General features: G+C 38.9%; 1 protein-coding gene across 23 annotated transcripts in view; it reads left to right on the forward strand.

Moving 5' to 3' along the window:
- LOC135323771 (uncharacterized) overlaps positions 1-14,928 on the forward strand; it is a 148,686-nt gene that overhangs the window by 114,873 nt on the left and 18,885 nt on the right. For 17 of the 23 annotated variants that reach the window (XR_010385300.1, XR_010385307.1, XR_010385302.1 and 14 more), the window contains 2 exons: positions 9,133-9,270; positions 13,173-13,304. The exons of 1 other annotated variant lie outside the window; for it this stretch is intronic. Coding sequence is in view for 1 of the 22 variants with exons in the window: in XM_064498316.1 (XP_064354386.1) it covers positions 9,138-9,270; positions 13,173-13,261 (222 nt within the window). In the remaining 21 variants the exon portion in view is untranslated. Of the gene's footprint in view, positions 1-9,132; positions 9,271-10,142; positions 10,165-13,172; positions 13,305-14,928 lie in introns of those variants that run through there. 5 more of the 23 variants (XR_010385305.1, XR_010385306.1, XR_010385304.1 and 2 more) reach the window with 3 other exon arrangements.

Below are 14,928 nucleotides of genomic sequence, written 5' to 3' on the forward strand. Positions count from 1 at the left end.
CAAAAGGGAAAAAGTTTCTGTCCTTTATGTCGTGTGCCTGTGATTACAGAGTTATTCCATTATTTTTGTGATGTAAATGTTAAGCACATGGTCAAGATTACTTCAGAAGTCTGACCTTTTCATTTTTCTTATTTCCCTTACTTTAGCTGAGGCGGGAGGGAGTTATGGAATTGCCAGCAAACCCTGTGAGGACCAGATAACAATTAGGTGATAGTACACAAATGTCGGGCTTCAACAAACTAATCCCAGGACAGTCACCCGGATGTGTTTATAGCAGATAATCTAAACACATACATAATGTTCTAATCTGTATCATGGTGACTCAGTAACAGATGCTAAAGGCATCCATTTTAACCTTCAGGCAGTGCACCAGCATCTGTCACATAGATGTTTTAGACGGTATTTTGAAGGAGTTGCTTTTAATGTTTTTACAATTACAAGCTCATTTCATAATATTCAACTGTCCCTTGACATACCTAAATGTGAGAACAGGAAGCAACAGAAAACATGGAGTAATTTCAGATGCTGTCAGAGCAATTAGGGAAATTAAGTGTAGTAAAGCTGATGAACACTGTCTTTATTCAATCAGGCCATTAATAAGCCAATAAGCATTTTCTGATTTTCTTTGGATGCTGTTTCTAGCAAAGGATAAATCTGTTGTGTAGCGTATACCTGTGCTTCTTCAAAAATTATTAGGTTGAAGTATAAATATTTGATGAAGTATCACAGGTGGTTGGAATCTATTTCATCTTTTTACTGTGGGTGAAATTGTTCTGTGGTCTGCAGCCTTCCAGACACAGCAATTGTGGATTTTTTTGTTTCTTTTTCTCTGCATACTATGAATTTATGTTTTATATTTACATATAGTGTTTAAGTAAAGGAATTCCGCAATCTTCCTTTGTTTTTTAACCGTAAGACATTGTCTTTGTTCAGAGTTTATATTTGTCCTTGCAGGCAAGAAATAGCAAAGTACAGGGTGATATTTCTGAAGAGTTAACATCCTGAGGGGATAGTAATTTTCCTTGTACAAAGTTAAACTGCAGTGCACTAGATCACCAGGTTCAACTTCTGATAGACTGGTATATTTTAGCTATCTAACATTAGCAAATAAATCCTCACAGTCATTCTCCTGAAGAGAAAGATAAGATTCACTGACCGCCACTAGGAAACGAGAACAAAAATGGGATTTTGTATAACTCCTGAAATGTTGCCTGCGGATCTCTCTCTGTAACATTTATTCTCAGATAGTAAAGGTGAAACATGACACTGCTCATTTGATTGTTTTCAAATCTTAGGCTTTAAATATGCCAGGATGGTTAATCTATAGGCTCAGGGGATTAATGTCAGATAATAAATTCTCCAAACAAAGGGAAAGAAACCCAAACTTCAGTCAGACGGATGGGGACATGACTGAATCACACAAAAAAGAGACTGAATTTCACTTCAAATACCAAACAAAATCATGGCAGAAAGTTCCTAGACAAAGACTGCCAGAGAACATGGACACATAACTACAAAATAAGTACTAAGGAATCTTGGAGCTGAAGAAGTTCTATGAGGATTTAATGTTGCCAAAAATACTACTTCCCTTCCAGCCCAGATGACAGGTGACATTTATATCTGGTATTTAATCTTCAGAAGATGATATATAGAGTGCCAGATTCAAAGTTCAGAAAAATTGGAGGTCAAAATTTAAACACCTAATTTTAAAATATGGATATGGAAAAACCTCTGCACGGTTACTGCACTGTCGTCAGCTGCCATCTTATTCTTTTGTTATACAGTCAACTAAGTCTCTAAGGATGCATCAGTCTTGGAAGAGCTTAGCTGTTTCGTAAATACAGCCATTAGGCTCTGAAACGAAGTGGTTGCTACTGCCCTTCCCTGAGCTTCTCTGTAGGTAAATCTTATCAGTCAGGTTCTAGAAATGTGTCAGTCTCCTCCTCAGGGGACTCAGTCCAGCAAATGCTCTCAGAATATGGTTAACGCTGGCCCACAGGTCAGAGGCCCTTCTGAACCACGGGGTGGTCTTTGCTTTGCTCTGGAGTAGTGTGCACTTGTAAGAGGCTGGCAGTTAGAGCACTTCCCCAGAAGATGCGAGATGCAGGTTATTGTGCCTTTACAGACAAAAGAAATTCAACTTGTGCCACCTGCTTCCTGGATAGGTGCAACTGGGGTAGCATTAGGAATGAATGCGGTGTGCTGTTGGGCAAGCAGTTGCATTCTCTACCATATTTCCAAAGAACTGGGGCTATAGAGAGCTTTGAAAATGAAGTTGTGATTGCCTGCTATCTAGTGTTCCCAGGTTGGGAGTCCTACATTGGCTCTTTACAGACCTGAGCAGAATCCCAGTGAGCTGTAGGATTTCAGATGTGCCCGTGCCTTATTATAACTTTTTGTCTAGCCTTTTGGTTGTCCTTAGTGTGAATTCTCCATGAATTGAGCTTATTTTGGTGACAGATGAGTAGTAACTGTACAGCTATAAATATTTAATGTTGCTAGATAAATTATATCTACAGTAGTAGATGTCTCTTGTGCTAAAGCATTTAACTATGTAAGTCCTGTAATTATATAAATTTATAATTACAACAAGTTTTGGGGAGTAAACACTCCCTAGTTCTCTTCTGCAGGCTTGAATTATGGGATCACAGTAGACAGAGCCATAGTGCAGGGAATAAGCCATCTTGTTGTGTTGTTTGTCTTGACTAAAAGTCGTATAGTTACTGCTGAACAGCTGATGTGCAAAATCCTGTTTATGCTAAAGCCTGGTAATGGCAAATGCACTTAAATGAAACCGAATGAAAACATAAGTTTTTCTAGTCCAAGGTAACATCAAAATTGTAATTAAATATTTCAGAAACTACATTTCAGTACTGAAAGAACTAGGCTGTCACAGTATATAAGACTAGAGGTTCTTATACGTTAAAATTACTTGTTTAGAAGGTAGGCATCAGGACATGATGAAACAGTCAATTTTCAGGATAAAGTCCTGCAGGGGTCAGTCCTTGAGCCCATACTTATTAGCTTTCATAAGTGATCTGGAATAGGAGAATGGCAAGGAGACTGAGTCTTCCTGGTAGGTGCTTGTCTTTAGTCTCCCTGAAGAATTATAGGAGGACTTTGTTGCATTATGTGTCTGAGTGAAAATAAATGAAATGAGAGATAAAGTTCAATGTATGTAATGTGAAGTGGTGCACCAGGATTAAAAAAAAATTATAAAATACTGATTTTACATATACAATAATGGGCTCTGAGCTGACTATTAAAATTCAGGAAAATTGCACATAATAGTTACCATAGACAATTTTGGATTCTTTTTTAAAAAAAATCTCAGTAATGGTAAAAAAGAAAAAAAAAGGAAAAATTAAAAAAGCAAGTTGACTATTAAGAATAAAGAATAATTTGTTATGTCACTGTAAAAATTCCTGGTGCATCCATATGCAGTTCTCATCCCAGGATGAGGTAGCAGAACTGGAAAATGTTTGAAGAACGGTGAGGAGCATCAAGCATATGCAATCATTTAACATATGGAAGCAACTTAATAAAATCATATGCTCTAGTGTGGAAATTAAATGCATAAAATAATGGGAAAAAGGGAGAGAGATGATAGACACCTATTACATCATCTGAGACATTGCAAAGGTGATGATTGTGTGCCTTCTACAGCATGAGAAGTTTGGGGGGGCAAAAAAAGCCACTCAGAGCAAAGAACAGACTGCTCTTCCTGTTATAGGCAGCTCAGCTGTGAACTCCTCGCTTCTGAATGCTGTGAACAGAGGAAGTTCGTATGGGTTCAAGGGAGAATGAACACATTCCTGGAAAGGAAGTCTGTGGAGGATCAATGCTATGCCTACTGCTTTAAGAAATCCCTAGAATGCAAATTTCTGGAGGACGAGAGAATATTCTGGAGCCATTTAATACATGTATGTCCTAAACTTATATACTTCCCTAGTTATCCTTTAGTCATTTTTTGTAGGAAGCAAAATACTTAGCTTACCAATGTTTGGTCTGACTCACTGCTTATGCTAAGGCACTTTGTTTGGGAGGGAAGTTAAATACTTACCACATTTACCTGCCGCAATGAAAATGGAAATTGTTGCAAAGGAAGTCCAGTAACAAATTTTACAGCTTTTACGTTGAGCAAGACATTTGAAAGTGGACGTTTTCTTTCCGTTCAAGTTTTTTTGCCCTTCCCTCCATGTATGGGCGAGTAGAGTGGAGAAGGGAAACCCAGCTTTTGTGTTACTTATTTACACATGGTTTTTATGCATTCATTTCTGGACAAACAGTGCACCAGCACTTAAAGTTGTGAACAGAGAGCAGTCGGCTGCTTCAGATAACTACAGCCTTCGGTATAAGGACAAAAAACAAGTACAGAAAAGTAAACGGCTATAGAAAAATAGTGGGTACTTACTGTAGTACAAGGTCTTTTAAGAGTGTGAGAGTAGATTTTACATCCTGTTATCTTTCTGGTGATTATTTAAGTCAAAATATCATGATGTATATGCAGTCCCTGCCCAGGGTGGAGTTGTGCTACAGGTTGTGTTGTCTCCTAGGACATTCTGGGACCAGGCCTTTCCCTCCTCGGGTGAGGGCCCCCTGAGTGGAGCGGGCAGGCTGGGGCTTTCCTCATGTGCCTTTACACATTCACACAGTAAAGTCTGTCCTAATTTCAGACCACCACACACATAGGTAGCTGCCCCCAGGGAGTGAGTGGGATAGTGGCTTGTTAGGGCCTCTTCCAGTACAAGCCCCATGAGGGTGTAGCAGCACCAGCAGGCAGTAGCGTTAAAGCAAGCCAAGGAGCTGCTCATGGTACAGAGGCTGGAGCTGTGCTGCTGGGAGAACATTAGCACACCTGTGTTCCTGAGACAGCAGTTCCCGAATCTTTCAGGAATCCCTCGCTTGAATGGGTGTTTGACAGGTTCCGGATCTCAGCACTAGCAGCTGCTTCCCCTCTTGCTGAGGCGGGCATCAGTGGCTCACTAGGTGCTGCACAATCTTTCTAAACCTCAGATCGTCCCTGTGCAAAACATGTGAGAGAAGTTACGAGGGGGTCATCAAAACTGGATGGGCAAACTGCTTCATAGATTTCACCTCAGAAAGGCTAATCAAAACCTGACAATTAGTGAATGGAACTCATAAAATTAGTGCAATGTGGTTGTTTATTTTCAATACCAGATTTTCAGTATATTTGAAATTTCTCCACATGTATCAATTTTACTTTGATCTGTGGTGACTTATGATAAAAATTAGACTATGCTAACAAGGCATTTTTTCCAATAGACTTTAACTATGGTTATCCTTCAGAAAGCCTTAAATAACAGTCTTATATGTCCAAAGTCTTTGAAGAAGATATTTCATTAATTAAATGCTAGGCACATTTCCATGGATGCTTTTACTTGTCATTGGGATCAGAGGGTCTCAACACTTGTAACTGCTAGTGTTATATGCAGTTTAAGCATGTTTATGCTTAAATGCTTCATAGATGCATGGATCACCAGCAAAATGCTGGGCACTAGTCCTGCACCGTTATGGCTCGTACTGAACATTGGAGGCCTAAACCTAGAGGCTGGGGCTCTGCTGACAAGGCAACATTAGTCTCTGTGTGCATGTCTAGGCATTTATGCTCTGCTGTGGGAAACCCTCACCGAGTGACATACATTTTTTTTTTTTAACTCACTTTTTCCTTTATGGTTTCCATCCCTCAATGGACTGTTGAATGGCCTGGTGGAAGAAAGATTGTCCCTGGAGAAGATTTCTAATTTTGCTCCTTGGGTGAGCAGAAACTTCTAAAGAGCAGGCTGCAGGCTGATCCTGGTGGAGGAGGGCTGGGAAAGGTCAGGGGCCCCTGAGTCTTGGCTCTTTTTTCAGTGACTCCGCTGGTAAAGCCCCATAGACATTCTCCAAGGCTCTCCGCTGAAGACGAGAGACAGATCATTTCCCCCTCCGGATTTATAAGACTGTTTAAGGTTATGGCATCTTTAGGGCCCATGAGGCAGCCAAGGTCTAAGCAAGTAGCTGGGAAAGTTGCAAACATGGGAAGTAAATAGATGCTGCATTTTTCATAAAAGCAATGCCAGTTCCAACTTCTCTCAGCAAGCTTCTTAGATGCAGACATGCCTGTTTGCTGAGCTCTGTATTAGTCCATACACTTGTCTGTACTTGGAAGCTGAAATCCTGGCAATTCTGGTTTCCTAACTTTTAAAACATTCAGTTTTCACTATTTGTCTTTAAAATAGTATAGCCCTTTGTGAGGCATGCGTAAGTATGGTGCTGTTCTCTCCGTATCTCTTTCGTAATACCAGCAAACTAGGTGTCAGATTACTTCAGTGAATGTTATACGTAGCAGTAGATTTATTACATTATTCCATCTGGTTTTGTAAATAAATTAAAAGACGTTTCTCCTAGAAATCGAAGCTTTCACAGCAATATATTTTTTTTTTAATTGGGAAAATAAGCGTTTAATTTGAAAATGACCTCTTTTGGCAGTTTTAGGAGAGTTTATGTAAATAGATCATTTTAAAGTGGAAAAATGTAAATCATGTTAGTATTGTCATCTGTTTTTACACTCTGTTTAGACAATCCTTCAGGCTACTAAAATGCGTTTTCTGGAATATTGAAGTTGCTCAGTTTTCTTTTACGGCAGAGACAGAATAAGGGATATAACAGGTATTTGCTAGAAAGTAGAAAAATCTGCTTACTCCCTCACTCCTTGCAGGGTGACTGCAATGATGAAAGATCCAGGAACCCCAGGAAGACTTTATTTGCAATGCAATGTTCAAGCACACCAAGTTTAGCCTTTTACTCCCAAATTGGTATTTGCCTTTTCTTCCTGAAGATGTTCACGTCATTCACCATTTGTTTTAAAAAACTTAGTGGGCACATTCATATCTGTAGGCTGTTGGCCTGACAGACCATTACATATGGGTGTCCTTGTAAAAGGGTGATTATCTTGCATGATATCAGTAATGGCAGTGAAAGATGCTTTCCTAGTCCCTACTTAGTCTTAGCTTACAGCAGGAAAAGGAAACATAAGTGACTATGGTAAGAGTGAGCACAGGTCTCATTCATTAGAAAATAATATTCTTTTTTGTCAAGACTTCTTCATACAATAGCGGGAAAGTTGGTAGTCCCTTTCTTGGTAATTACAAAGAAGAGGAAAGGAGACAGGCAGAAGTGTTCTGGGGAAGTCTATACTGACACTGTAATGTATTAAAAAAGCTCACACTGATGTCAGGAACAATAATACCCTAAAGAGACTATAATCAAGATTCAGTGAATGAATTATGGTAACACATAGTGTATCTGAGTGACAAAGATTCCTAGTTTTTCTTCTTGACATTTAAGAGGAAGAAATATTTTTTTATTTGGCAAGTGCAATGTATGTACCCTAAATGTTTTTGAAAAATATGTTTTTAAGTGTCATTGTACTAAATTATTTTTCTTAACCTGTCATACTATCTTGCACTATTCCTCCTAAAGCTGAGGATCTGTTAAAATCTGGGCTCGTGTTTTGTTGCAATAGATTTCTTTCTCATTCACTGCCTGCAACAGATTTCTTTCATTCACTGACTACTTATACAGTTAATCATGTGTGTAAAGTTTTTTTTCCCATCTAGAATATTTCCTGGAAATAGTCCCATTCTTTTGTACCATATGAGTACTAGCACATCAATCAGATGGCAAGAGTTTATCTGTTTTTCAGCTGAAAGGAAGTTAGTTTTAAGAATTCTTCCTCTAAACCATGTCATCATGCAATGCAGTTCTTTTCGTATTGATGTATTAATTACATAAAATCAAACTTATGAATTAAATGAAGCCAACATTTCCATCCTTCATTTGTTATCTGTTTTTTATTTTTCTTAAATATGTTGTTGCTCCTTCATGTTTCTATCTATTTGGACTTCATCCGAACAGAAGTCCTCAGCTTTGCACTTGTAAGTTGTTTAATTTGACAGATTTCGTATTTGCGACATCAAAATAGGTTGCCATGGAAAAAATACAAGCTCTAATTAAAAATGCAGAGGTCACAAGTTTCCCAGAACCAGTAGGGCATAGATCCTAGGATGAAAGAAATGCAACAAAAAAAAAAGCCATCCAGAGATATGTCATGCTGTAACTTTCCAGATCTGAATGGAGAACAGCAAGTATTCACAAGAAATGTGAGCCTGAAATTCTGATCAAGCTCCCTTGTATTCATTCATGTGCCGTATGTGTCCCTTTCTATTGGCACAAATTGCTTCTGGAAATCATGCAGCCCTGCCTGGTCATCCTTTCAAATTAAATATTCTCCATGTAATATTTGAGGGTTTTGTCAAGCACATGTTTCCATAATTTCCTTTAAAAGCTGGTGAACACTCAGTTAGGTCTCATTTATTTTCCTTTTCTTCAATACTTCTTAATTTGTTTAGTTGTTCCCAGTTCCTCCTTTTATAAAATTTCTTTCTAAACAATTCTTATGCCTTTTCATTCTTTTTGCCATCGTTTAGCCAAACTACAAGAATTGTCAGTTTAAGTGCAGCCTTGCATTAGAGAGGCCTGAGCTATAACCACACCTGTAACACCTTGTGCCCACAGGATCTCCATCAGAACACATTTTAAAAGCAGCTCAGCTGTAATGAATTCATGCACAGTGCCACACTGATATGATTCACGCCTATTTTGTGCTGTGTTGGGGATTGCTGCACTAGTTTGTTGCATGACACAATCACACTCAAGACATACCTAGTTTACTCTGAAAACAGGAGTTCAGTTTTTAATCTTTTTACAGTGTCGGAGCTCTCAGTGTTTTCATTGCACTTGTTCAATTTTTGTTTAAATTATCAGCACTGCGTAATTATCTTCTAATATTGTGCTGTCTTCCAGTCATTGTGCAGAGCAGTTTGTCTCTCTGAATTTGGTCCAGCAGCTCGAAAGCATTGAGGTGTTGCTGCTGCAGTACAATGCCAAGTTACCTCCAGTTTCTTTTCAGGACAGTTGCAAAGCCTTTCTGTCCTATGGAGACAGGAAGCTTGCAGTCTGAGCCCTGCTCACCCAAATACTATTCTAGATACAAAAATTAAACATCATTGCGCTGATGACTGAGCTTGCCAAAGTGCAAAATGACTCTTAGCACTCTCTTTTCCCCAGAGAAGCTGCCATTGAGCAGCAGGTCTCATTGTGCACATGTGCAGGCTTTTGTAATCAGCGAAGACTCAATCCGAGAGTCACGTGGCCCCCAGAGAACCATTCTCTTGAGTGAAGGACAGTCAAAAAGATTTCTTAGAGGTAAGTAGACAATTGTTTTACATGTGTTTTGATAAAGCAGGGGTGGGTCAGAAAAACCTGAAGTAAACTTTTGCTTAAAGATTCAGTTATCTGCAAAAGATCTTAACAAAAAGTACAACAAGAGACTCATGAGGTAGAGCTGTTATTCCAATGTATTGCATGTAGGCCTTTTTTCTTTCTTTCTTTCTTTCTTTCTTTCTTTCTTTCTTTCTTTCTTTCTGGTTAGTTACTACTGGAATTCTACGCTCGATTTGTTGTCAGTGTTGGGCATGGGTCGCTATCGTGACTGTGGCCTCAGGCCACATCCCTTAAACTGGGGAGGAAAAAAGTCAAGCGGCATACAAGAACATAAACTGATTTTGTTGTTAGCATAGGCCTTTTTTTTGAACTGCAGAAACAGGCTTTGGGATTATGTATTTCAAGCCTATATGCTTTATGTTTAATAGAAAAGGCCATGATTGACAAATCAACAATAGATTCTTTTTTCCCCCCCTCCTTTTGGTTTTAAAGTACCATGGCTAATCAGGATGAGGGATAGATGCCTGTATGAACTCTTACAAATGCTGACCTATAGTTTTCTGAATGTAGAAAATGTCATTCATCTGTATTTAATGAGACTTGTTTATATTTTTGAAGTCTATGAACTGAGCTAATTGCCATGAAAAATTCTAGGCAGCTGCCTTGAAATGGTTTCACCAGCTACTTCCTTTTACCATCCTCTGTTTTCTAATAAGTTTTCAGATAGTTATATTCTGAGCATCCAAAACTAATGCCTTTTGAGTGAACTGAAACAGTATCAGATCTTAACTTTCTCGCTTCAGTTATAAATCACACTAGATAAGAGAATGTGGGAATTCAGACTGGAGTTCAGAGGGCAGCCATGCTCCTGAGAAGGTACAAGCCTTACACTTAACCCATTTCTGTGTTAATCATTTACTTTATCCTTTTTAATGAGTGGGCAAATTAAACTAATGATTTAAAATTCCTTGTTGCTTAACATAATAATTTTACCATTTTTGTGTGCAGATAGTACAGGCCTGTTTCCTGTCATAAAGCAACAAAAAGCACACTATAGTCATTTTACATAAGCCCAGTATTTCCATTTTCCCATGTTAATTATTGAGGTTTTTTTATTGTTATCTGCATTTCTTCTGCATTGTTTAAAATATACAGCAAGATACTCTAAAAGAGAAATATTATTAAGGGAGACTCTGAAGATCTTCTTTCCCAAAGTAGAGTCTCCTGAAAAATTTGTCATCCTTAAAGTTTTGTAAAAGGCAAGAAACTGGAGTAAAACTGTTGCAGAGAGCTTGGGGTACCAGGATAGCGTCCGTAAACTCATTTTGTACTAAAGAATCTGATTCAGAGTGTTGCTAAGTGCAAACAGAAATATTTTTCTATTAGCTGCCAAACAAGCAGAAGGCTTTCTGCATTTCTTTTAACTATTGGGAAGGCTAGAAAGGGAGGGTAAAGAAAAATATCTCTCTAGCCTATCAGAGATTTTAGCAACTATCAGAATGCTGGGGTGTGGCTGATTGATCTCATGCTCCCCTGAAGAGGAAGAACTCGAGCTGAAATCTTGACTTGTGCTTGACTGCGGTGCATTTTTAAAGCAGTGTTTCTGCTATCCCAGAGCTCTGCTGTTTCTGGCCTAGGAAACCAGCTTTGTTTCTAGCTGCTTGGACAGCAGGCCTTCCTGCTGGACTGTATGTCTGGAAGGTTAAATTGCAGCAGACAAGTATAAGAATTCCAGTAGTAATTAGAAGAGGCAGTTTCCACAGAATTATGGGTGAAAGATGTGTTAGGGAGACTTCTGGACCTGGGAGAAACTCGGAGTGAGCACTATCTCTAAGCATAGGCAGTAAGAAGCAGGGCAAGAGCAAGCTTTTGTGATACTATGCTCTACTGTAAGGACTATTTAATGAAAGAGGCATTATCTAAACTATGTATGAGATCTGTCTGGATTCAAGATGTATATGCTAGATATGGATCCGTGGTCAGGAGGCAGATTGTTTCTCTTGGTCTGTAAATTTCTCATAAATTGTGCAGCTCTTCTGTGTGTTCTTGCTCCATGAAAGCATGCTATAAGCAAAACCCATACTTTTAAGACAGGATTTGATTTACTGTTGTCAGGCTATAGATTAGATATGACTTCCCCAAAATTAGCTTTCTATAAAAGCAGGTCACCAGGGCACATATGAGACAAATTTTTCCAGAAACTCTGCTAATGCCAGTGTGTTATCCGGTTTTGTTTCTGCATGTTAACAGAATGTAAGTTCATTACAATTTAGGATGAGTTAGTGTTTGATGACTAGCTAGTCCTTTTACTGTACTCTTAAATACTATTTTACCTGAGTTGGCTGGCTGCTTGTGGCTGTTTGTTAAAAGCACACATTTCTAACAAGCTGAGCGCTTGCTAGATTGGTAGTCTGTGTTGAGATCAGTTGATGGAAAGAGTAGTTTGTCCTTGTATTTACTGTTTTCTGGTGCTGATCTGATCCACCACAGCCAGGCTGAACTCCTGAAAAGCTTCCCAGCCTGGTTAATTTTAATCAATAATTTGGGATTAACCATCATGCTAATCTTTGTATTCTCAGGTACGCGTAAATTAAGGATTTATCTTCAACTATCTTTCTACGAAATTTGGAATAAAAAGAGCAGCTTTTTGTTAGGGTGCTCAAGCTTTGCTCTGCAAGTGATGGAGTATGTTGGTCCTTTGTTACCATCTCTTTATGAGAAATTCTGAATAAATACACTTTTTACAGGTGCAGTTGCCAAAGGATGCTGGATAGTTTATCAGTGCACACTCTTGGTAGCATGTGACAAAATGCAATTGCTTTTTAGCTGTGTTTGGAGGCCTTAACGCTGTGAGTGCTATAATGATGTCAGAGATTTGGCTGCGTGTCCAGATTTTTGATGCGCTGGACTAATGTGAATTGGTCCTTAGTTGCAGTGCTTCATAAAAAAGAAATCGGATCCTCTGTCATGCACCAAATGTGTTGAGTTGCTCTGGTCCTGGTTTTCATCAGTGCCAGTTTTGTATATATGTTATAATCTACAGAAAGAGACAAGATTTTTTTTTGTCTTAGGGGTTTTTTTTAATGTTTTTGTGCAACGGCTAGAAAAATTTCATGCGGTTATTACCAAGAAGGTGATAGAGGATTTTAATAGTTTGTATAAACATACCAAGTTTAAAAATTGAAACCAGAGGGAAGAACAGATTGGGCATTAGAATCCAGAAGTTTCTTGCACCATGACTCAGTGATCATTGCATCATTACACAGGTTAGCTTCTGCTCCTGCAACCTTTAGTAGTACTTTAATTTGTGTGTAACACAGTGCAAGGTTTTCAGCAAATGGAAATCTGGACACTGTGTGGTTGGTCAGTGTAACAAACAGGAATAGTTAATTAATAGGTTCATTTTCAGGATCTGTTGCAAAGGGTTAACACATGACATCTCGTTATCTCAGTGACAAACATGTTTTCATATACAGGAACATTTTGGATACACATCTCCTAAATGCTCATCTAAGTTAGCAATGAGAGAGGAAAGCTATTGTATTGTCTTTGTGGATGACGCTCAGGAGAAGGAGGAAAAAGTCCTTCTCTGTTGGTCACTTTTATCTAAAGCATTTTGAATACAATGTTCCATACATAAGGATCTTTGAAATAAAAGAGTAAACTTCTGAGAATGGAAACAATGAAGCTTCTTTCATTGCTCTTCTGAGTGGATTTGCTGTGATAACCAATAATAGACAGCAGTTCACTGAGGCAAACTATATTTGCATGTGTTTGGGAGTATATTTGTCACAAATGAAAGCAAACAAAGCAATGAGATATTTTTCCTCCTCTGTAAACTTATCTGTTCCGTGTGTGTGTGTGTGTGTGTGTGTTATTTTCAGGAGAGGGAAGAACACACAGAAGCACTCTCTTGGAGAAAGATGCAAGTGCCCCAGCAATGAAAGAGTTTACTGGTGCCGGTCATACATGAGCTTTGCCTTATAGCTATATGCCAAAGCAGCATTTAAGCAAAGGTGTGTACATATGCTTGGTAAGATAACTTTAATTTGTCTTTCTGGATGTGGAATTTCGTTTTGAAGGAAACCCATTATTTAAATATACATAGTGGTACTCGCTCCTACAGAGCAAAGTAAAGATAAAAATATCCTTTACACTCTTTGAAGTTAACTGAAATTGATGCTATAATGTGTGCGAGTGCCTTGGGCAGTAGGATGTTACGTGGTATTCTCGAGACTTTTTTACAAGGCTGCCTTTTGTCTTTGCTTCGGGTCATCAGTTGATTTCCAGCAGGGAACTATGCCTCTGAAACTCCACAATAGAGTAATTTTTGTATTCTAGAATGGCAGATCAACCTAGGCAGATGGAAAACAAATAACTTCTATCGAATGAAAAAAACACATGGCTGTGCTTTTGCTCTTGATGCAGCCTAGCTAGATCAAGAACATTCAAGCCAATGTATCCCAAGGGAGACAAGCTACAAAGTACTGTTGGTCCTTTTCTAAACTTTAGGTTTGGGATATTTATAAAGACAACAATAGTATCTAGTGTTAGAGCAACATAGTGGTGGCTCACCAAAAAATGTAGAAAGGGGGTGGTGATCTGGCTTGCAAAGCCCATCCGCTCAGGTTTGCATGCAGATCTGCATATGCCAGTTCGATGCAGGCACACATCAGCACTGGTGCTGCGTTAACTTGGGTTGGTGACTCAGGTTTCCAAAACGATACAGGACAATTTATGTCAGCCCTCTTCAAGAATTCATCAGTATGAGCTATTTTAGTACTTGTTTTGTGGAGGACTGTGGGAAAACCTGATCATCTTTCCAGAGCCCTCGTGTGGAATTTCTTTCAGCTCAATTTACACGCTCTTCTGACCTCATTCTCCCCTTTCTCTTATATTCTCTCTGATAACATTGGCTCAGTGCTCAGCTATGGTCCAAAAGGGCAATGAGCAGATTAGACAATATTATAAAAGAATGTAGAAAAAAACTGCGAAGATTATGGCCCTGTAAAAGTACCTGCTATGTCTGTCTCTTGAACTCTGTATGCAATAATAATGGGTGGCCCATCTTAAAAATAATACTCTAGAGCTAGGAAAGCTGTACAGGATGATGACAGGGATTATTGGAGGTGTAAGAGGGACTGTTAAGTTTAGTGAACACAGAGAAGTTTAGTGGGGAGTATTTCTCAAAATGCAGGAAAAAAACTCCCAACTAAATTATCAGGTAGATGATTAAAACAAACAAATGGAAGTATAATATGTAGTCCATTGCCAGAGGGTACTGTGAAAGATAAAAGTATGAATTGGTGCAATGAAGGGTTGGGCTGGTTCATGGAAGATAAGTACAGTGACTGTTGTTAAGCACAATGAATTTGGTTCACAACAGAGAGGACTCAACTACTTTGTTGCTTCGTTGATCTCTATGAAGGTATGCCCGCCCATGTCAGAGATGAATTCAGTCTAGTGTTTTCCCTTATTCACCTGGACCAGTATGAGATGCGTGAGGTCGTCTTCCTGTTCATTGTCCACTGCCTGGCGGTTGTCCATGTAACTGCCGAACCTCAGACGGTTGCCCACATACTTCTTAATTGTTGGAGGCCTCTAACCTTTCTACCATATGCCTTGACAAATTATCCTCCT

The sequence above is a fragment of the Dromaius novaehollandiae genome, chromosome 27 (genome assembly GCF_036370855.1).
Source record: "Dromaius novaehollandiae isolate bDroNov1 chromosome 27, bDroNov1.hap1, whole genome shotgun sequence".
Taxonomy (NCBI): Eukaryota; Metazoa; Chordata; class Aves; order Casuariiformes; family Dromaiidae; genus Dromaius; species Dromaius novaehollandiae.